The 26028-nt window shown below is 35.1% G+C and overlaps 1 protein-coding gene across 1 annotated transcript in view; it reads left to right on the forward strand.

The window, feature by feature from the left end:
- The first annotated feature begins 3790 nt into the window (after positions 1–3790).
- LOC135218889 (uncharacterized) overlaps positions 3791–26028 on the forward strand; it is a 62478-nt gene continuing 40240 nt past the window's right edge. The window contains exons 1-2 of the mRNA XM_064255335.1: positions 3791–3876; positions 9684–9807. Of these exons, the coding sequence (XP_064111405.1) occupies positions 3791–3876; positions 9684–9807 (210 nt within the window). The remainder of the gene's footprint in view (positions 3877–9683; positions 9808–26028) is intronic.

Genomic DNA, 26028 nt, shown 5'->3' on the forward strand with positions numbered 1-26028 from the left:
CATCGGAATTGGCCATGACACTTATACCGCCTATGACCCCATTTACTTCAGTTATAGCATATCACTGACGTCTCATTATAAACACAAAGATGTCTATACCCAGTTCCAGAAAGAAAGACTTTCCTTGTACTAATCCTTTAACCTTCACCTGAAGGCGCTTTACCCACACAAAATTTTCCTCAAATGAGCAGTCATCAGGATCTAAGTATATGGGGACATCAAATCTGTCATCTAATTCCACCATTTTAATCTCGTTACAGCCTGTAGCTGTTAAAAACTTTACTGCCCCATCATTCTTTACTGTGACATACGGTATGTTCTTACCTTCTTTGAACAAGGCTTCCATCTCCCTGTGTTGGTTACACAACTAAACTGTCCATTGGCTCTTCTCATTATAATCCATTTCCACATCATTAGGAAAGTGCATCCTCTTCCTTTCATATTGCGTGTCTTGATCTTGTCTGGAATTGTCATTACAATCTCTGGTGTACGTGTCGCTTTTCCTTTTTTTTTTTTTTTTTTTTTTTTTTTTTTTTGTTTTTTTTTTTTTTTTTTTTTTTTTTTTTTTCTCCAACAGTCAAAACCGAAACATGACTTATACGTTGTCATTGTTAAAACCACTTCCCGGAAAGGCTCTCCATCCAAAACAAAATCTGGCAGTACAAAGGCTGGGATGGACTCTCACGCTGCTTCATTTAACGATGTGGACACAACATCAAAAGCTAAGTATGATCTCCTTTCCTGTTTGTATTATGATTATTCTTATAATTAGATAAAATATTCTCCATTATCTATATTGCATGAATTATTCTTTTCGGTTATTTGTTAGAGACGCGTAAACAGTTTTATATTGCGCTTGAATTGTTAGAGATGTGAGTGTTGTCAAGAGAACTAATGGGTGCCTAACGGTTATTAAACATTTGCTTAAAAACGATTCTCATGAAAGGTCAAAGCCTGAAGCTGTTTCTATCGGATACCCATATGATTAATATGCTATCAGTTGTTTAATGCTGTGCTAATATATGCGAGTATGACAATTTGTTCTGCAATTACTTCTTTGCAAAAACATTGCCCACTTTATTGTGCAATTGTGACTTCGTCTGAACACTTTATAACTTTTAATTCTGCAGTTCATTGCTATTTCTTACTCGTCAGGGATCACATGGAACACTGTAGACAGAGAAATAAAAGGGACCAGCCAAATGGAACCAGTGGGGACTAATTAAGTGTCCCCTAACTGCCATCTAAAGAGGGGTTTGTCGGTTTCACCTCAAAAACGCATATTTCTCATAAATCTCATTAATAAACATACTGGTCACATAAATCAACGAAATATACAATAAAATAAAAAGGCGTTACAACCGCGGAGCCCCAGAGCAACTTATATGAAATATAGCATCCTGTAGAACAGAATACCAGACATGTGCCTGTGTGTGTGCGTGTGTGTGTGTGTGTGTGTGTGTGTGTGTGTGTGTGACCCTATTTAATGTATTCCAGGTGTACCAGTCTATTGGGTTTCTGAATATATGCGAGCGATTTCCATTCAGATTAATACTGTGCCTTGCGACTGTGAGATGTTCATGTACAATACCTTCGTACTCGTAGACATTTTGCACCACTCTGTTCTGGTATGCTGGTCACTTCCACGAGCTCGAAAGTAGGAGAGAGAGAGAGAGAGAGAGAGAGAGAGAGAGAGAGAGAGAGAGAGAGAGAATGCTGTTTCGGTTACGTTATGGTATTATAGCAAGCTTATGATTAAATATAAAAAAGGTCTCCATAACTGAATTCGACAAAATTTGTGTAACGAAATTGTTTTCTTTATAAAATTGCTGGCGAGTTCCCAGGCGAGCATGATTTTACGCTGTTATCATAGTCGATACCACTGTACAAGCCAAACATTATCCAATTTACAGATAATTTATAAGTATGTAAACATGAAATTTGCTCCCTTGTATTACATGATTTTATTATGATAAATGATCATATTCTATACATAGGGTGGTGTTTTTTTAATCAGTGTCGTCCTTTTGTGCTTGATAAAAGATCAAACGGGAAGTTACTGGTGTCTATAAGAAGCTGTAAATGCATTAAAATTTAAAATTTTTTTTTTATCAGGAAGGTGATTCATGGAAATGCGCATTCCTATATTAGAAAATGTTGTCATATTCAAATGAATAAAACTGAATTCAACTTGGTATTCACCGACATATGGTCTTAAATACAACAGCGTGGAATATCTATTTTAAGAAGATATCTGTTGAATGACTATAGTCTCCTTTCAAGTCTTTCAGTTGGTTATGCGGTTTACTAAAAGATGAAGAAATAAACCTTAATTAAGCTCGTAACGAATTGTTTTCTCAATTTGGTAACTGCATCTTGGAAAAGCAGAGATCTGGAGTTCAAGCTAATTGAATTTATTCAGTTTATTTTTTCATATATTATAATGAGGAGCATGGAATCTCTACTTCCCTTAAATCAAAAGCGCAAAGCAAAGAAAGCCTGTTTAAGGTCACTCTACTGGACAAGGCATGAAGGAATGATCTAAGTTATCAGAAAAACCAGTTCACAATAAAAAGGTATTGGGAAGAAGATATTCATCCTCACAATTTGGTCTTGGATGTATTGTTTGTTTTTTTGTTTGTATGGTGTTTTTACGTTGCATGGAACCAGAGGTTATTCACCAATGGGACCAAAGGCTTTACGTGACTTCCGAACCACGTCGAGAGTGAATTCCTATCACCAGAAGTACTCATCTTTAACCCCTCGGTGGAATGCCCGAGAATCGAACTCGCGGCCACCGAAGAGGTCGGCCAAGACCATACCGATCACGCCACTGAGGCGCTGTTCCTGCATGTAACGAGTCCTTTTGAACTTCAGAATCTTGAAGCTGCTCTAGTTAACACTAGAGTCTGAATTTATCTCACGGGGCTTACTAACTGTAAAGATTGGCAGGCTATTTGAATATCCCCCCCCCCCCCCCCCCCCCCCCCCCCCCCCCCACACACACCCCCCTCTTTTTAAATTTGTCAGATTTCCTGATGTGCGAGGGGAAAGGGGGTTAGGAGACCTAACCTATTATAGGCCTCCATATCATTCTAAAATAATGTTCTTTCAAAAGGGGTAAAGATACAGTATAACATATAACCCGACTGTCGCGTGTATGGAACCTTTTTTAAGTTTTATAGCTTCATTGTTTACGGTTTATTGATATTTAAATTCGTGTCAACACACACATACGCTATATACATATATATATATATATATATATATATATATATATATATAGGCTATATATATATATATATAATAAAATATATATTTGACTATGATATTGCTACCTAGTAAGAGCTTGAAAGTGGTTGTATGAAAAATCTGAAAATGAATGTATGTATATAAATAACACACACACATATATATATATATATATTAATATATATATATATTATATATATATATATCTATATATATATATATACACATGCAGTCAAATCTCAGGTTTCGTGTGCCCTAGTTTTCGTACAAATCGGATTTCGTCGACTTTTTCCGGTGATTGTTTGATTGATGCAAAAAAGTGCGAAGGTGTCACAACAACTTATGATTTTTTTTTCTGATGAAATTTTGACTCTGGTTTCATATATTTCCTTGGAATTTGTACCTCCAGAAACGCTCCTTCAAGTGTCCACCTCGTGCCTAGACCCGTACCAAGTGCCCAAACAAGGAATCCCATGTCCTCTTGTGACCCACTCTGCCTTTGTGTTTGTTGTGCTTATTTGTGCTTATTTAAGCCATCATGGGGTCAATGAAAGTTTCAAGTCCTAGCCCTTCTGTAAAGAAGGCGAGAAACACTATAGAATTTAAGAAAGAACTCGTAGCAAAGTATGTAAGTGGTGTACATGTGGCTGATCTAGTGAAGAAAAAAGAAATCAAGGCAACTGATGTTGCGAAAGGGGTAACATCATTAATGCAATGGAGATTGCAACTAATTGGAGATACTGAGAAGTTGTTATTGGCTTGGAGCAACAAATAACCGTTAGTGGGAGATAGTGGGTCAGAGGTGATAATTAGGGAAAAAGCTAGGATGTTGCACACAGAGCTCAAAACATAATGCCTATAACAATTGCTGCTGTTAGTGAATTTAAGGCCAGCAGAGGCTGGTTTGAAAAATTCAAAAAGTGAATCTGCATACATAATGTGCCTTCTTCTACAATTAAGGACGTTTGCAAAGTGGAGTGATGTAAAAAAATTTCTGGGAGAATTATCATCCCAACAAAGATGTTATAATCTGTCTCCAACGTGTTTAATGACAATGCCTTGTTTAATTTTAGGCAAATTTGAAAGAGACGCCAGAAAAAATGTCCCTGCACAGTTTTGCTGTGTGGGAGGGGTCCAGTGACTTTCAAGTTGGTTCCAGTGCCACTAAAAAAACGAAGAGGGGAAGTAGCCCCAGACACGTCCTTGATACCTGAAGTCCTTCTGGAGGGGGATTCCCCTTCTCAACAATAACCTCTCCTTCTCCCGCTCCATCTTCCATACGCTAACAGTAGTCTTCCATGAAGTTGAGAGTGATGTTAAATATTTATTTATCCATTTCATCAGTCATTTATATTTATTTCTCATTGTTTTCTGTAGGTAAAACTATGTTCATTCTCTACAAAACATATTTTTATGAAATATTTGTGTGTCTGGAATGCATTATTTGGATTTACATTATTGCTTATGGGAATTACTGTTCCAGATTTCGTACGTTTCGGACTTCGTGAGATGTTCTGGAACAGATTACGTACAGAAATCGAGGTTCCACGATATACAACATACATACATATATACATAACATACATATATATATATATATATACATATATAGTATATATATATATATATATATATATATGTATATATATATATATATATATATATATATATATATATATATATATCAGCATGAAGGTGGACCATTGGAAATGTTGTAATTCTTTTTTAATTCTTTATTTCCTACGTTTCGTAATATCATTATTACATCTTCAGGGAGTCTTATGCATAAGATTTTCTGAGGATGTAATAATGATATTATGAAACAAAGGAAATAAAGAATTAAAAATGAATTACAACGTTTATATGTATATATATATAAATATATATATATATATATATATATATATATATATATATAATATACATATATTATATATATATATATATATATATATCTAGGTCTTAATATATAATAAATTAATTTGCATATGAACAAGAAAAAAATAATTTGCGTATGAACAAATAAAAAAAAAATAGAGTGATAAGATAACTACAAGGAAGCCGTTGTTTGCTGTCGTCTTGAATATGAATTAATGTTCAAGTATGTTATGAAGCTCATTATCATAAATATTTAAGGCCAGAACTAACTTACTAAACTTATTATAAAACCTGACCGACATCACCACATCTTCTGTGTATGTGAACAGGACCAATATCGAGGTCAATTACGCAAAAAGGAGTAAAATAATACACATAAAAACAAAAATGATTAATGTGAATATACCTAAATTGCTATAAGATGATTCTAACATCACATATGCTAACATCAAATATGCGGTGAAAATGTTAAAAAAATTCATATCTTTATTTGTTTTTTTACGCAGTGTTCTTATAGAATTTGAAAAGATTTCCGTATAAATCACATGAAGGGCGCCATTCCTATGCCAGACAAAGTCAGTATTAATGTAACAACGTTAGTGATGTGTGGAGCTGTCCGGCAATGCATGAAGTATTGATTGCAATGCTGGAAAGAGTTTCCTTTCTAGCTCTCCCCTCCTGATACTGAATAGAAACGTCTACCTCATAAGGACTAAATTAGGGTTTAGATTTCAGCGTGCTCGAAGTATTTCGAGATTTGTTTAATTCGGCGAAAGGATCAATTATAAATCATACAACTTCAACTTTTTAAAAGAACTTAAAAATTTCTTACATTTTAAAAAAACTGACATTGAAGTTCTAACAGACAAATGACTGTCCTTTTTATACACACACACACACAACACACACAGAGAGAGAGAGAGAGAGAGAGAGAGAGAGAGAGAGAGAGAGAGAGAGAGAGAGGGTGAAACACAACTAAAAGAATTGGGCAGGAGGAAGGTCTCCATTTTATTCAATATTGGAAGCAAAAATATTTTCCATTTGATAAAACACGGCTCCCCTCCTGAATTCACTTCACTCGAGACACCATGATGTCTCTCCAATCTTTATTTCTGCAAGTCATCCATAAACAAAGAATAATAACAACAAAAAGAACCAGTGACGGGTGAATAAAAGCAAGTAAAAGGAAGCGCCCTAAAACGTTTTCCTTAAAATCAATCAAACAAAGCTGTCCCTAAAGTCATTCAAAAGCAGAATCCAGCAAGAAGAGAAGTGGGAGGATAAATGAGTAAACTGAAGAAATTGAAAATCATTCAGTGAAGTGAAGGGAGAGGGAATGAGATCTATCTGCACAGAAACCTTGGAATATGTAAGGAACACTTTCTATAAGAGCAAAGCATTCCATTGAATCGTGAACCTGTTACTCCTAAATCCCAAAAGCTTATTTGAACATCACAAGTTATAAGACAAAAGGAAAGTTATCTTATCAAATGATAAGATTACTTTTAGTTTTGAGACATACTTACAATATCTTCAGTTTCAAAACAAACCGAAAGTGCCGTTGGTTATAAGCCTTAATAAGCTTACCTTTAGAAATCATACATACAAAGAGTATCTTTAAGTCTTGGAATAAAATGAAAGCTTCATCAGTTTTAAGACTTGGAATACCATTAATTTCAACATTCACTGAAAATACCTTTAGTCTTAGGACATATTAAAATATCTTTGGCTTTACGACAAAATGAAAACGCCTTTATTTATATGACATCACAATCTAATGCCTATGGTTTTGAAACATACAAAATCATCTTTAGTTTTAACTAAAGACAAAATGACACTACCTATAATTTTGAGTCATGCTAAGATTTGCAGTTTTAAGACAAAATGAAAGTACCTTAATTTTAAGGCATACTAAAAATATGTATATTTATAGGAAAAAGTGAAAATATTTTTATATTAAAACATACAAAGGATAATTTCAGTTTTAATATAAGAAATACCGCATTTATTCTGGATGAACAGACTGAAATAGCGACAAGGAGTGGGCATGATCTTAACACCAATTGCAGAAAAGACTGACTGACTGGGGAGCAATGCGCAGTAGATCACTGCCGGCAAGATATAGTTCTAAACAGTGAAATTTAAGTATTGCAGTATGCTCTGCAACAGCGACTGATGCCTCCCTAGGAATAAAAAATGAAACTTTATAGAACTGCAGAATCTTATATTTGGAATAGCAGACCGTGATATGGAGATTGTTGCTGGTGATATGAATGCAAACTTTAGGGACAATGGCGGTATATACGGGGGAAGTACTAGGGAAGGCAGTCTACGAATGTTCTCGAGAGACTGTAACATTTATCGGTTTTTTGTGCCAGAAATAATTTGGTGTGTTAAGAATTTCTCTTGATATCTTCCTTTGGTAAAATATCTATTGTTTTTTAAATTCATTTTTTATTTTTATTTATTTTTTTTAGCCTGCGACCACTTCTGGTGCCACGCTGTCATGAATGAAGTCAGTAATCACCGAAACTATTAGGTAACGTTCTTATATGATTTCTATGTAGACTTTACGCTTTGTTTAATTTAAATTTACTTTGCATATGATAGCGAGAAGGAAATATAGGCAAAAGTGAACAAAATAGTTTCAGTGAAAGTACTGAAAATAAATGCAGGTTACAGCACGTACTCATTGTGGCAACCGATTGTTAATTATGGGAGTATGTAGCCACTGGGGTTATTGCAATGCAACTTGTGTATGCTCATGTAGCCATTGTCGCACCGGTGAATAAGGAGATAACTGTCCCGACTTTCCTTCCAGAGTTATCGGTTCCGCGTTGGGAGACCAGAACGTGATAAACACAGAGCGAGTTGTGCTGCGTCGATGATTTCCTTCCCTGAGTATACGTATATCTTGTAGTGAGGAGGAGTCCCACTACCACGACACCCTCGACTTTATTGCATCTTTCACTCCATGAATGCCCGATATTTATTGTACTGTGCGTATACAAAAATTCATTCTTCTGTTTTCAAATTCACGTTTTCAGTTGACAACCTGTTATATTATTGTGAAGTTATATCAACCTTAAGTGTAGATTACTGATGTCCGGTAATAAGGAACAAAAACTTGTACGTAATATAACCATTTGTTGACCTGGTGTTAGCGAAATTCAAAATTTTTTATTTTTGGAGGGGAATGCTTTAGAAAAGTACAGCCCATCACAATCTAAGCAAGTATTTACAGATGATACTGCTAGCCCTACACCCTTTTTCTTGACCCCACCAGAAGATGGTAGCTACCCATTTACAGTTGGGGCATTTGAGCGATAAGCCGAAAACCACTTACGGAACTAGCAAACGCGGGTCCAAGCTGCGCTACTCAGCCACGTAGCCCATTCCGGCTGATTTCACCTTCAAAAGATGGGCAGTGGAGGAGAGGGGGCGGAGGGGGGGGGGGGGGCGCGCATCCGTTTGCCAAATGAGCATGTTTCACCTTTTCAGACAGTCGTGGCTACGCGCTTCATCCCGAAAACCTTGCATCGAAATGTGGTAAAACTTTGATGAAAAATGACCTTAGCTGCTGAGACGACAAAGCAAGAGATGCACGAAGTCATCAAGAATGATTAATGATGATTTGTTATGCACGACCACATTCATACCGAGATTCAAGGTATGTATCCCACTCGTAATTAATCTACTCTGACATTATCAACACATGGAAATTTTTCATCAAGAGGTTGAAACGGACGAAATATGCGGGAAATGGTCATTTGTGCTGTATAGGAGCAGCCACTGTTTTATTATAAAAAAAAGAGGAATCTTAACACTGCGTTCACATTTTCCTCAGGGGATAATTCTAAAACCTTAGAACCCTGACTCAAAAGAAGTACCAGTTATTGTTGTGGTACGCTCCTTGATGGGATTCGAACACATTATGCAATCGAAAGGATTCAAGTTTAATTATTATTATTATTATTATTACTATTATTATTACTGAAAGAGATTGCTGCATTAGCTGCATTTCATTTGCAAAGAGTAGTCTCTGTTTTTCTAATAACTGCTTCCTCTGCTATTGCAACTGGCGAGTATTGCGCCGATATGATTCATCAGGAGGAGTCAATTTCAGAGATAATGTTGCTTAAAATGTATTAATTACAGAAAGTAAATAAATAAATCAAGGGATAAGTCAATGTCGACTAAACCCAACACTGACTTATACCTTGATTTATTTATCTACTTTCTGTAATGAATAAATTTTAAGCAACAATATCTCTGAAATTGACTCCTGATGAATTATATCGGCGAATACTCGTCAGCTGTAATAGCAGAGAGAAAGAAATTATTGGAAAAACAGAGAAGAGTGCAAATTAAATGTAGCCGATACAGCCATATCTTACAATAATACTTGTTTGAAAGAGGGTCTCCTTCCAATATTATTATCATTATTATAATTTCAGTTGAAGAAACCTATTCACATGAAAAACAAGCACACAGGGCCCATTGAATCGAAGTTCAAGCTTCCAAAGAATGTTGGTTTCAACCTCTCACCGCAGATCCCACACTGCAGTAGTAACTGCTGATGATACAGAGCCAGTGATTTTTCATCGCTCTGGAGGATCCCGCGAGCCCGCTACATCTGAGTGGCATACCACGACACTAACTATACCAGCGGACCAGGTATGATTGACACCATCGCCTTCCTACCTTGAAACGAGTCTTGCGGTTATGCTGCCTGTGAATAAGAAATGAATCAACATTCCAACGAACTAACTTGATCTTGATTTTGAAATGAATTAAGTTCGAGTTCCATTCTCACTTTTTTGTCAATCTGTGGAAACTGACTGTACAGAAAGAATGCTTTCAGTTACTTGTAAGATCCTATAGTTGAATATTAGGTTACGATTTACTTTTTCCAACAGAGCCATTGAGTCATATGGGTTACATGACCATAGTTATAGATATGGCTCTTGGTTTCGGAATTTTCTGCTGAAGGCTTCATCGAATATGCACATTTTCAGCTTATTGTGAGGAAACTCAGTCCTTAGCGACAATCAACAATACCCCAGCTTGTCCTTTTTAACCATGGTTGTAATCACCACAAGTGCTCAGCTACCAAGTACCTAATTCACTGCTTTAGTCAACATTTGCACAATACGTTTCCACGAAGTTCAGCGTCAGACTTCATGTTTATTAGGCGAGAATGCTACCAATCAAACCACGAGACCTACTTATTACTGCATGCGTTGACAACCAATCGGTCTCAGTTACTAATATTGTTCCAATTTTGTTAAGTTAAAAGTTGATGAGAACTCTCTGCATCACTCCCTGTTTTATTAGGTGTTAACACAACCACGAAATCATTTCTGAACAGAAACACTGAAAACGCCTTTACGAGCTATTTGCACAGATTTCGTCATTTTATTGACAAGAGTATATTTGCCCAGCTTCTAAGCAATACCATAAAAAATATTTTTCTACCATTAAAACCATTACACATCTGGGACACCATAAACAAGTGGCTGTAATTTGATTTGTAATTCGGTAAGCAAAAGTCATAACCCAAATGCCAGAAGAAATTCCTCTCGTTAGCTATGAAACTTTGATACAATAATGCCAAGGTTAGCCACTTGTTGTTTGGTGTCCAAGATGTGTAATGGTTTTAATGGTAGAAAAATATTTTTTATGGTATTGCTTAGAAGCTGGGCAAATATACTCTTGTCAATAAAATGACGAAATCTGTGCAAATAGCTCGTAAAGGCGTTTTCTGTGTTTCTGTTCAGAAATGATTTCGTGGTTGTGTTAACACCTAATAAAACAGGGAGTGATGCAGAGAGTTCTCATCAACTTTTAACTTAACAAAATTGGAACAATATTAGTAACTGAGACCGATTGGTTGTCAACGCATGCAGTAATAAGTAGGTCTCGTGGTTTGATTGGTAGCATTCTCGCCTAATAAACATGAAGTCTGACGCTGAACTTCGTGGAAACGTATTGTGCAAATGTTGACTAAAGCAGTGAATTAGGTACTTGGTAGCTGAGCACTTGTGGTGATTACAACCATGGTTAAAAAGGACAAGCTGGGGTATTGTTGATTGTCGCTAAGGACTGAGTTTCCTCACAATAAGCTGAAAATGTTCGTATGCAATGAAGCCTTCAGCAGAACATTCCGAAAACAAGAATAATTTCTATACCTATGGTCATGAAACCCATATGATTCAATGGTTCTGTTGGAAAAAGTAATTTTCAACTATAGGATCTTGCAAGTAACTGAAATCATTCTTTCTGTACAGTCAGTTTCCACAGATCGACACAAATGTGAGAATGGAACTCGAACTTAATTACATTCAAAATCAAGATTGAGTTAGTTCTTAGAAATGTTGAATTCATTTCTTATTCACAAGCAGCAGACCCGCAAGACTCGTTTCAAGGTAAGTAGGCGATGGTATTAATCATACCTGGTCCTCTTGCATAATTGTTATTGTCGTGGTATGCCACTCAGATGTCGCGAGTTCGCGTCTACCCCAGAGCGATGAAAAATCACTGGCTCTGTATTTCGAGTCAATGGCCTCTGTGTGCTTGTTTATATATATATATATATATATATATATATATATATATATATATATATATATATATATATATACACACACACATATATATACATATATACATATATACATGATATATATATATATATATGTGTGTGTAAATACGAACATATATCCCTATCTATCTATCAAAAATATCTATCTATCTATCAATATGTATCTATATAACTATAGTATATATATATATATAATATATATATATATATATATATATATATTATATATATATATATATATATATATATATATTATGTATGTATTTATGTATGGTGTGCGTATTTGTATTTTAGTATTATACACATCTATGTGTGTATATATTGATTTAGATGCAAAGAAAATGACATGCACTTGCATTCACACAGCAACGAAACACTGCACAAACAATATTTCGTAACACGAACTCTCAATGTGAGGATATTAGGCTGTTCCCAGAGGCAAGACTGAAAGTGGTAAGACTGAAAGAGAGAACAAGACAAAATTGCAAGATCGGACAATCAGAAACATCCAACCTCCATTTCTCGAGTGGTTGATTCCATTTTGATTGCGTGGAGATATTGTTGTTGGATATTGTGTGTATTTACAAATTCTCTAAAGGTCATGAAATGACAAAGGGCGAGGGATATCCCGACACTGCCTCAATCCCCAGTTGCAGTAGTGTTGCAACTCGATTCCGAGCGAGAGCGTCATGATACATATCGCGACTATGGAAGAGCAATACTCCATTTCTGAGAATCAAGAAGCGGAAAATGAAATGCAGCACATTCTGTTGGAGTACAGGAAGTATCAATATTATGTTAAACTTTTTCTCTTCAAGCGAAAAAGTGAAAGCGCAGCGAGTACACTAAATTAAAACAATCATCGGGATCGATGTGCAAAGACTCCATCCACCAAACTGTAATTAATAAGGGCAATTACAAACACCAGAGTTAACGTTTAGGATCCCTCAGACATCAAGGATTGGTATCTTGCAAAGTTATATGTACGACGATGGAATAACTAAATTTCTACGAAAATAATACTGCATTCCCAAATATAGTTTGAATCATTGTTGAATACAGATTAAAAATTATAATATGAATTTTTTTAATACTAATTCTTTCAAAAAAGATGTGGGCCCTAAGTAAAAAGTGAATCACGCACACACACACACACACACACACACACACACACACACACACACATATATATATATATAATAATATATATATATATATATATATATATATATATATATATATATATGCATATATAGAGGGAAATAAATATTCCGGAAGGTTCTCTTTGAATACAAGAGCCGACGGAGGTTGCAATCCATTAGTCTAATTTGGTCTCCACTTGGCATAAACAAGATAGAGGAAGAAGCTTCACTCCGATGGAGACGTCAGGCCAACGTTTTAAGAAAACAGAATAATGAAGACCGCGAAGAACAGTCTCGTTCGTTAAGGATGAGGAAAAAATATGACCCTTATCTTGAGAGTACATCTTGTTTTGTTGTTAAAATGACACTTAAAATCCTTAAGCTTTAAGAGGACTACTGCCCACATCGTCGGAGGGAATGAAACTTAATCAACACTTCTATATGTCAGGCTATTCACATCAGGTCCCTGCTTGATCTGCTGACTATTTGATGAACATCGTTTGTTAGGGTAATACTGCTCAAAAAGGGGTCGGGGTGGGGGAAGGTTTAATCCTGAGTGTTCTTAAAGAAACTAACCTCTCCAGATTCGTCAGGGAAACTACTAATTCTGACTTATGCCTTGAACGTTGATGGGAGGCCAAATACCTGATCTTTTGATCCACACCTGGAATTAACTTCCCCCGCCCTTCCCCTGGAAAAAAAAAAAAAAAAAAAAAAGATACACACAAATCGCGCAACAGCTGGGCAGCAAACCGATGCAAACCAGATTGGTCAAGTGGTCAGACGATCAAGCAGGAACCTGGCACCAACGTGTGGAAATTTTGATCCAGTTACATTCCTCCTCTTAAACCTTAGGGAATTTGATGTGTATTCGAAACAATGTAACAAGACTTCTACCGGCGAAAAGGGTTCTTATTTTATTCCCAAACAGAATAATACTGTTCAACAGACTTGACATGAACACCCGGTGTCAAGAGCGCTATGGCAGGCATATATTTACTACAACAGTCAATTTATTTTCAGGAAAAATTCATGATAATTCTCTGTTCGCAGTCAAGTCCATGAATATAGTTCACACATACCTACAAAATCCTTCATCTCATTGCAGAAGACTTGAAATTTTGTAATCTATAGTATTTTATTAAAATATAGAATGTCCTTATGGAACAACTGTCTATGGTCTATTCCATAACGACTCAATTGTTTCTAAAATCATTAGAGAAAGAGAGAGAGAGAGAGAGAGAGAGAGAGAGAGAGAGAGAGAGAGAGAGCATAGTACGAGGCAGGCAATTTAATGGTCAGTCAGTTCTAGAATACAGTTCTTTTCAGTTCGCCTGTAATGGAATATTTATTCTCTTGCGCATTTCGTAATTGTTCCACAGCTGATGTAGAAAATCGTGAAACAGTCGCAAGGCATTTTACGAAATGAAAAGGTTCCATCTAAGGCCTTAGATTTTTGAAACACTTCTGTTGTCATCTGACACCTGAGGGGAAAATATAATGAAAAGAGAACTTTAATTATAGTTAATTTATGCTGAAAAGTTTTCATTTGTAAGAAATATGTATACACACATACATACATACATACATACACACACAATATTATATATATATATATATATATATCTGTTATATATCTGTGTATATATATATATATATATATATATATATATATAATACATATATATATCTATATATATATATATATATATATATATATATATATGATATAATATATATATATATATATATATATATATATATATATAGTATATATATATATAATATGTTGTAAATGTCTCAATAAGTCGATCTCGTTCAACAAATCTTAAAATTGCTTACGCAGTGGTATGTCAAATAAGAATGTGTGCACACAATGGTTATTTGCGTCTTTTATTTACGTAAACAAAACTAAAATAACTGGGGCAATTTTATACACAAATTTAGAAGCGAGATAATATAATTACAAAATGAACTATGAAAAGAATTCAGATCAGGAAAAAATACGAATATTACGCGTACAGTTACAATATACCTCCTTATATACAATGTTTCTAGTTTTTCCATCTGTTGCGCATGTATGCAACTTAGATGGGTTACAGTTCACGTGAATACTGGATCGGTGAGGTTTAGGCCAAAGACTTCTAGGGTTTGACCCGGCGCCTTGTTTATACTCATGGCATAACTTAGCGTAGTTTATCGAGTTTGTACGATAGCCCAATCACTTACAGTTTGTATAGACCTGGACGTAGTACATCTTTCCCTAAACAATGCCACTGCGTCACTGACCTATCCAGTCAGGCATCGCCGGCTGACGGCAGGCACATACATTTTTACAACAGGTTACCTAGGAGAGATTTTCATCATGAGGCCCCCTAAACGGCCTTCATAAAACTCAGCCTATAGTTAATCTCTGATATTGATGTAAAATGCATTTGTAGTCATTTATGTGAACTCATGGTACCAAATTCCCAAAAGGGGGCTGTGTCCCCCTGCCTGCTGTTAAGGTCAGGGTAGGTAGGCTACCACGCCATTCTCCTCTGGTGAGTAAGTCGAAAGGGCATAGGCCTCCTGCCCCCTAATATTGTGGGAAACCCTCAGGGCCACATTCCCAGTTGGTGGGGTGGCCTCCCCTTACTACTGTGGGCGCTGTATGGTCCCCATATTGTGGGGAGCTTGTTTGTACCTATAGAAACACCTTACATAGATGTAGATTCCGAAAGTTGTAAATAATGAGAGGGTATGAAAAAGAGAGGTTATGACTCCCTCAGAAACGGCCCTTGAATTTCGGATTTCGACTAAAACTTTCGTGGGTGGGGGAGAAGTCAATGGTAAATATCTGGTGGTCCTAGCTTTCATAGTCTGGGCGTGCATAGCATTTAAACATACAGACAGACAAACAGACAGAAATCACTTTTTATATGTACAGAATAGAATATATTATATATGTATATATATATCATATATATATAATATATATATATATATATATATATATATATATATATATATATACATATATACATACTCATACATATATATATATATATATATATATATATATAATATATATATATATATATAAAGTAAAGAAGAAAATAAACCAATGTAAAAAATCAAAACAATAGCTAGTATAATAATACATTCACTAAAGATTCATAATGTATTCCAAGCAAATAAGAAGGGATGAAAACTAAATAATATCAAGAAAAGCTGTAGCACCACTTACTGCCGGCCAGGTAGAGGGTTACCACTACAATACACATGCAACCTTTGAAAGCGTTTACAAAGAGGAAATGTGGTGAAAGGGAGCCAAGTACAATCAGGAACAATAATAGACTAAAACTATATAGAAAACGAGGGGTATGTGAATGTAAACATTCTTAACCTTCCATTACAATGGGGAAATTCAATACCCAAACAAAAACAAATGGTGGCAGATGGAATGCTGAAATGATTATTTTAACCAAAGCTCCTCTGGAATATGTTTTGCATAACCTTATGGAACAATTTTTTGATGATCATTTACTCACGCCCATTCCTTCAGAGTTAGACTGGGCGTCTACTAATCATTTTCATTTGTTTGTTTGTTGTAATCAATTATTTGGAATGTGATTTTGTTTAGTTATGCTGCCTTTCTTGACGAAATCAGGTTCCTAAACTTAAGAACAACTGTTTCCCACATGTTATATTCTGCAGATCCCTCAATAAGTTGCTCAATCTTAAGATGAGTGTTCTGCCTATAGTTCGTATGGTCCCCAATTTACTTCTATATACAAAATTCCCCTTCCTACATAACAATAAATTTAGGAGGAAATGTATTAGCCTATTTAATAAGGAATTATCAGTGTTGAATCTGAGGCTAATCCTAAAGAACCCAGGAACTATTAGATCCTTATTCCCTTCTAAGGATAGGGTAGGTCCTCTGTTTGCATCTAATGTGGTCTACAAGTATACCTGTCCCAGATGTAGTCTGGATGCACCAGGATGCAACTAAAAGTTCGAATTTGCTCTCATCAAGGGGTTAGTTACAGAATTGAAAGTAAACTACCGAGCCCTGATCAATGTAACATGAGGAGTCATACTAATATATATATATATATATATATATATATATATATATATATATATATATATATATATATATATATGCACATGGCTTCCTTGCCACCCCAGGAAGGTTTATAACTCAAAATCAAACCTCTAGTCCCCTACCCCGTGAAAAGCTCCGACTTTGCCGGTGACGTCATTAAACTTCTCTCACTGCAAACCCTCAGACCATGGTAGGCCGACAAATGAGATTTTCCTCATTACTTCATTAGTTGCTTCTTACTTTTTACCTTTGAAATTCGCTGAAGCGACTGGTTTGTGACGCTACAGTGACGTATTTCGTTATAAAGCGGGTTTAAATGTGGTCTGGAATAATCAAAATATCACCTTGGACACTCACGGTTCACAGTTGGAATTTATTATCGTGTTAATTGACAACACTTCACTGCAAAGGAAGATGATTTTCTTTTTACGTTGCTTGGTACTGATTACATGGAAGATAATGAATATTCTACATCAAAACTTTACAGGAATGTAAATAAATGTCATTTGGAAATATTTACCGAAAGACACTTGGAGAATTTATGTGTATAGAAGGTAAATGTATATGGTGCTCACAGTTTGCAGATGTAATCGCAAACTGTAAGGAATTGTAATCCCGTTATTTAGGAAAATAAAATGATTATAGCTATAATCATTTACATATTAATTTCTATCTTTTATCAATAAGCATTTATTTAAAACAATAAATAACCAATTGCCTAAAAATTACACAAGAAAGGAAAGATTTCATTTGATTGATGGTTACGTTATTATGCAAAGGAATGAATTGACCAAGTTTATAGATGCTGTACGTACATGCTTAGCGGTAATTTTTTCTAAGATCCATGTAAATTTATACTTAATGCCACGTTAATGAATTTGATGTCATTGTAAAGCTAATGAGTTGCAATTTATTGTGCAATATTAAAAACGTCCCTAAAAGTAATATAACGTACACATAGTAAGAGTTGAATCTAGCTGTTTTGGAAAGTGCTTTGCCACATGTTTTTTTTTTAATCTGGTGAGGTGGGAGGTTAACTGTGGGGCAGTACAAATATTTCTTTTTAAAAAAAGGACGTGTATTCACATACAATATTAATGAATGAGTTTAAATTAGAACCTGGGGGTTGGTTAAATAATTTTTTATGAAATGGACAGTGAAGTTTACTTTCATTATAATAACACCTATCATAAAAAGCCTGGCCTATTTGCGGTTCATGATTTGCGGCTTCACCCATTCGCGGATTTTTCTGTGGAACTTAAAACCAAACAATTAATGAACATTTCGGTAATTCGCGGATTTTTTTCGTCGAGTATTCTCTAATTACTGTATTTTTGTTATTTTCATGACTAAATAACATTTTATGATGCAAATGATTTACTAATTGTCAAATATTAATATTAAATTAAACACGGCAAACTCTCAATAAAATGCATTTAATTTTCAATGCATATTAAATATGAAGGTACTGGATATAGTGACATCCTAGTGTTTCTGATTGTACATAGAAAATGGGACTGCTTCAATACTGTATGAGAGAAAATAGATGTAAATACTTGAAGATAAGGGTTACTTCAATAGTTTTCAAACTTAGTTGTAAGCCATATATTTTAAAGTGTAACGTTTTAAGATGACTTTGAAATGATATTAAACTTTTTTAGATAATAGTTTAAGGTATATTCTGTGTAGGATGATAGTATGAGAGAAAATGAATGTACTTCAAAATAGGTCTAACTTCAACATTTTTCACACTTTGATGTAATCCATATATTTTTAAGGTAGTGTTGTAATATGACTTTAAAATGATATCAAAGTGTTTTAGATGATGGTTTAAGATATATTCTGTTTAGGATGATAGTTTAAGGTTTACATTTTGTGTTTGAACTATTAAAATATGCAGTTATAAACGTTTTAAGAGGGGAGTCTGGATTTTTAACTATTTATATAGCTAGTTATAAGCATTTTTAGAGGGAGATGTCACGTATTCGCAGATTTCAGCTATTTGCATGTGTTTGTGGTCCTTATCCCCCCAGAAATACTCTTAAGTTCAAGTACAGTACAGTAATAATAATTACAGTTGGCAGGTACATTAGCATAATTAATTAATTTATTAACTGTAACTGCTTTTACTAAGACTTAGACATTTTACTTAGAGTAAAAATTCTTTATGTAGGTTACTAAATAATAATAGCAATGATATCAGGTCTAGTCTACATCAATTATAGCTACTAATGTACAGTAGTAGTAGTATTAGACTATCTGGCAACACACATGACACCTAATTTGAGTTTCTCTCATAATGAGAATCAATACCAACCCAAACCCGAATAAGAAAGACAGTAACAAAGTCGTTTACCGCTTTACCTGCCCAGAGAGGATGTGCCAGCCTTCGGAAAAAACGTACGTTCAACTTTGGTCACATTTCCACAAAACTAAAAAGATGCCTCCAGGCCCAACGAAATAACGGATCCATTCAACAACACTACACTGACCATCAACCAGCAAACCTACGACACAAATGCTGGTGGAGAAAACAGAAATCACCTATACACACCATAATCGTCATAGATTAATTATAGCGGAATCTGTTTGCATTTTATTGCTAACCGACGTTGAACAGACAGCTAGAAGCAGAAAGATCATTCCCATTTAGCAGACGCCCCACAACATAAAACGCTAATATAAGAAATTCCCTCACTTAACGGTCATCATTTCCTCCACTTGATAAAAATATTTCGGAAAATGTACAGGTTTTCTTTCTTAAAATACTGTAATCTTATATAACTGACTCTATCAGCCTTTAGTACACTTAATATACTGTGCTGGGGATTAATTTAGTTAGCTTTCCCTTTTTCTTTCAATGTCATTTAATATCCAACTCTGGGTCCATAAGGGAAAATTGGGTCAACATTACCTTATTCAGTCTTGTGTTATTTCCAAAACACTTCTTTTCTCTCTCACACATTTATCAAAAGTCGTGCCCGGACAACTCCATCCATAGAATATTGAATAGGAACAGAAGCAACGCAGCCATTTATCAATGAAAGTTGTGCCTTCATCAAAACAACTTCCCATCTCTTAAATGCCAAACATCTTGATTACCCTTCACATTAGATCGTTGTTAAACTCTATATAAGGGTTTTTTCTTCTTGTATGCTATATATACAGTTTCCCATTTACCTTCAAACTTCTCAGTTTGGCTTATTTAACTACATCATCCGCATCCTTTTCCCAGCCTCAACCAACACTGTCTTCCCTTTTCAATCCATCTCTCTTCCTTATTTCGTTAATAAGACTCTCCAGTATATGATAATGCAACTTCTATCACCTTACCACTTAAACTAATGAAATATCCTATTCCTCATATATTTTTTTGGATCTTTTCCCCTATACAATCTTTCCTTACCCACCTTTGTAAGATACTCAACTACACAATCACCACCATAGCGAGTCATTTTATTGGCAATAGCAAAAATTAACTTTGGGGGAATGTTTACATTCTTTATTTGTTCAAATATCTTCATAACATACTCGAAAGTCATGACACTTGGAAATTTTCGTTGAATACATGCTCTTTTGCATCTCTCAGATCTCTGCCTTTATTCAGTGCTATAAATTCATACAGTAAATCTTCAAAAGTGTTGAACAGACGTAAAATATTGAGGCTACATTATTTTTTTTTACGCTGTGTTTAGCCGAAAAAACAACACGCATATAATTTCACAGACAAAATATTTGTACACCCTTCTAGTGTAGTAATAACAACCAAGCAAATAATTTAATACCCGGTAGGAAGTTGAAGCTATTTTGAGAAACCAAGATATACAACCTAAACTGCAGCTTTACATTAGTTATTGAATTGTCGAAAAAAAGGGCGGGGGTGCCAGTTTAAATTATCTACTATCAACTGAAGAACTTGACGAAGGACGCCAATAATTATGGTTAAAGCACTGATTTCTTGTTCGCTATTACACACAACTTGCGCTGATTATAACGAAAATAATATGATGCACGCCCCTAAAAAGAATAAAAGGAAGCCAGTCTCAATTATTTTGCTATTAACATCAGACAAACGCTTGTTCTCTTGATGCACAAAATATAATTTTCATATCATAACTTAAGCAGCCTTTTTGTTACAGCGTCAGAGTTGATATCAACCAGACATCCAATCAATCAATCCCTCAATTATTTTTTCAAGCCCATGCAGCACACGTCACTCAAGAGGATTTTATCCTAAAATTACATCAAATCTCGTTCGTTTACCAGAGAACTAACTATTCTCAGCATGTCATACCCAACGAATTTAGAAAAGACGTGGTATATTTCTAGATTACCATTGTGGACGTAACACGATGACTACAACATCGATGAAATAATTTAAATCTCTCTCGCATAAATAAAAGTGAATTAAAATACAATAAGAATAGTATTAGGGTAATACTGTATTGCACCTTCGCTTGAACTTCTGAAGTTCCAGTTGTACGACTTCCTCTGGAAGGCTGTTCCCGGTCCAACGGTGTGAGGAACAAAGGACCTCTGGAACTGAGAAGTTCGCCAGCGAGGCACATTGACTGCATGTTGGTTCTGCTGTTCAGCGAATCTGGTTACTCTCGGCAGATAAAGGGGATCAGGGATCAATTGTGAATGTGAAAGATCTATCTCTGATGAAATACAACTTATGAAAAAGTAACAAACAAAAGACCTGTAAATTAAATATATCTTAGTTTTACCAGACCACTGAGCTGATTAACAGCTCTACTAGGGCTGGCCCCAAAGAATTAGATGTTTTTTTTCGTGGCTAGGAACCAATTGGTTTCGTAGCAAAGGGACCTACAGCCTATTGTGGGATCCGAACCACATTATATCGAGAAATGAATTTCTGTCACCAGAAATAAATTCCTCTGATTCCGCGTTGGCCGAACGGAGAATAGAACTTCGGACCAACAGATTGGTAGGCGAGTACGGAAACCACTCGTCCAACGAGGAACTTTCTGAACCTGTAGATTGTGTGCCAGCATAAACGTTTGTGTGTATAAATGCATGTTTATACAATACGTTGATAAAGAAGCCCCTAAATGATTACGCTATACTGCTTGTTTATCCCCACATGATCCATGTTCGTTCATAAGAGCATTTCCACCAGCAAACAAAGACCGCAGGTGTAGGAGATTTTTCATATTTCGCCGGTGATTGGAAAACCCTAGAAGCAGAGATTGCAATAAGTCGAACAGATATCGAATCTCTTCAGCCCAAATGGACTAAACCTGGGCTGAAATGCTGAGCAGATGGGATGAGAAATGATCCAGGAACCAAATCCTCTTAACTACGAGTTCGACTTAGGTTTCTTTTTGAGTTAGTATGGTTTTAAGTCGTCATGCTAAGAAAGTGTAGTCTTTACGTCAAGAAAATTGCGAAGTTTCAACTCCCATAATTATGTATAAGCTTACTTTCACTACTTTAATGAAAGAATCTTACACTATATAAATAAGAAATGTTTTCTCGTGATTCTAAGAACGTATGGAGTTGAATACGAAGTTTTATCTCCCTACCTACACTATTTAACGTCGCACGATTGTTGTAATGTTCTTTATTTTCACTTATTTCTAGTTCTTCTTTAATTGCATTTTCGACGATGATCTTTGTTTTTGTTACTTTCTTGCATAACAATGTCACTTTTAAATGTGATTCATGAACAAGACAGAATTGCTCGCGAGTAAGAACCTTATTTGTCTAACTCTTCACCCACTTTCATGGCCACCCCCCCCCTCCTCCCACTCCTGGTTCCTAATATTCCGGATCTATAAATATTTTCAAAGGTCAATGTTTCATTTTTGTCGCCTTTTTTGAAGGCGTTTTTGAACTCTACTTACCTTGGAAGAAAAGATAATTAGGTAGCGTTGTCCAACTTGGCTTTCTCTCTCTCTCTCTCTCTCTCTCTCGTCCTTTTTCCTCCCTCTCACACAACTCATAACTAACTAAGGTCGCTAAATTAGATCCAGAATGATAAAAATAGTTTCTTTGTAAAAGCCCAACAAGGCACTGATTAACTAAATTAAGTCCAGTCCTGAAACTCTAACTTCTATAAGAAACACAAGAAAAACCTAAATGAAACAGACATAAAAAATGGTAAATCTAATTATAAAATGGGAAACCAAAATAAAATTAGGGACTGGACAAAGCAAGTCATATCCCCCTTCCTTCAGTTCCTAACCCATCTTAAAAAATAAATAAATAAATAAATAAATCGTAAAATTCTCCCCAGTCAAATATACAGTTAAAAAAAGGTTCCCAGGCAATTGGACATGTAACCACCTCACTCCCATCATTATGGGGCTCTTGATCCAACTGAGGACGAAGGGATCTCACTTAAATATACCGAAAATAAATAGCATGATAATAAAAAAAAACATGATAAAAATCAATCCACAGGACAAATGCAAAAATCAAAGCAAATATTGATACCCTGGAAGCAAGTCATAACTAACGAGGAAACTGGGAAACAAATTATAAAAAATAGAAGACCAAAAAATACACTTTGGCCGTTGAATGTGGGTTCGCTTACCCTTTCAGCAGTAGCTAAGCGCGCACAAAAAATAGGCCCAAATTTCAGCGGCTCTCTTGATGTAAAAAACAAAACAAAAAAAAAAGAGAGAGAGAGAGAGAGAGAAATACTCTCTCTTAAACAACGCGACGTGCTTATAACATGGGGATCCGCGCTTTCGTAAAACAACGGCCCCAAAGATGGTTTCTTGGTTGTATTGCTCCAATTGCTGCCGAACTATACATCATCTTCTATATAGGGAACATACACTGTCATGCACACACGTACATATGGTAGGATGACCCGCCCATAAGAACTGATCAAAACCTAATCGGATGTGTATCACATGACACCCCAATTTCCCATCATGCACAGCAACGTTATTTTTATGCTCCCATCACGTTGCGTCCTTGTTCCGAACATGCACCGAGACACTGATCATCCGGGATGAATGTCTGGAGCGGGCTGAGTATTCATTCTTCCGCAGATGATTTCAGCATCACGCCACCTCCCAATAGCGCTGAATCTCAATTACCAAATGCGAAAAGAATTTTGCTTAGTCTCTGGGCAGAACTAAAAGGATTGCTGAGTCAACTTGTTCACAACAGCGCTCGTATTTCAATACATATCTCCTTACCCATAATATATAATATATATATATATATTTATATATATATATATATATATATATGTATATATATATATATATGTTTATATATATATATATATATATATATATATATATATATGCATGTATGTAATGTATACATACATATATATAAAATACATATATAATTTATTATATATGCATGTATTGTAATTGTAATACAATATCATATATTAAATACACACACATATATATATATATATATATTATATATATATAATAATATATATATATATCTTATATATATATATTTTACGTATATATATGTGCGTGTATGTAATGTATACATACATATATATATATGAATATATATATATATATATATATATATATATATATATTTTATCAATATACATACATATATACAACACAAAAGCACCGTATCTTGCTTCTAAGTAATCAGTAAATGGCTCCACAATAATATTCTTGTTTATCAAGACGAAATATATTTGTAGAAATATATGCAAAATTTAGAGCTTTCGTCCATCCTTCTGTGGACTTGATCATTAACTAAATGAGAGACACAGCACTGCTGAAGAAATAGAAATAAATATATATAAAAGAATGAAAAACAAGGTTAAAATATGCGAACAAGTCATTGGGTCGTATTCCTTTCACACAATTCTCTGTGATCTTCGATGCGGGACAAAAGCTGGTCTTCTTCCTTTATGAAATCTTGAGGGTCGTTGTCCAAAAACTAGTTTGTAGATCGGACTCTGGAACGGGCGAAGGGTGGTTACCTGCATTACATGTAAGTGTGCGGATAGGGACCACCTAGGAGGATCGTGGAAGGGTCTCTCATCACTTTAAATAACACATTCGAGGGGAACACTGGCATTATGAACAATTTACTTTTGAGTGAAGAGATTTGCAAAAGGGCCTTTTTCAATCTGATAATGCAGATAACCACCCTTCGCTCATTCTAGGATCCGAACTACAAACTAGCTTTTTGGATAACGACCCTCAGATCTCATTTAGAGGAAAACCAGCTTTTTGTCTCACCTCGAAGATCACAGAAGATTCTGGAAAGGAATACGACCCAATGACTTGTTCACATATTTTAACCTTGTTTATCATTTACGTTTGTTTATATTAATTTCTCTTTCTTCACACGCAGAAGGATGGACGAAAGCTCTAAACTTTGTATATATTTCTACAAATATATTTCGTCTTGATAAACAAGAATATTACTGTGGATCGTTCTATATATATATATATTATATATATATATATATATATATATATATATATATATATATATATATATATAATACGCGTATCAACACACACACACATACACACACACACACACACACACACACACACACAACACACACACATATATATATATATATAATATATGATATATATATATATATATATATATATATATATATGAAATACACACGGGATTCCCAAACTTTCACTTTGCGATGGAACACAGGCAATTTCCTCTTTGACTGGCGACGATGTCACCCCAAAGATGGTTTCTACTATTCATATCTCCCAGAATAGCAAAGGGATGCGGCAGCTGTTGAATGAAGGATTTAAATTCATCAATGGGAAAGACTTCACTAGGGGAGAGAGAGAGAGAGAGAGAGAGAGAGAGAGAGAGAGAGAGAGAGAGCATACTGTATATTTTCTTTGCAAATGGATCAGCACACCTATCACTTGTGATATGGGCTGGACACTAATAGAATTTTGTGAGGTGTCATTTCGAACATACAAAACTACAATCCCATGACTTGCTAAATTTATGTTATAGGTGGAATGATAGGCAGCACACACACTTTTAGGCAGTAGCCCCAGTTGTTAGCTTTATTGCTGAATGTCATTCTATTTTGGTTTTCT

This window comes from Macrobrachium nipponense, chromosome 1 (genome assembly GCF_015104395.2).
Source record: "Macrobrachium nipponense isolate FS-2020 chromosome 1, ASM1510439v2, whole genome shotgun sequence".
Lineage (NCBI taxonomy): Eukaryota > Metazoa > Arthropoda > Malacostraca > Decapoda > Palaemonidae > Macrobrachium > Macrobrachium nipponense.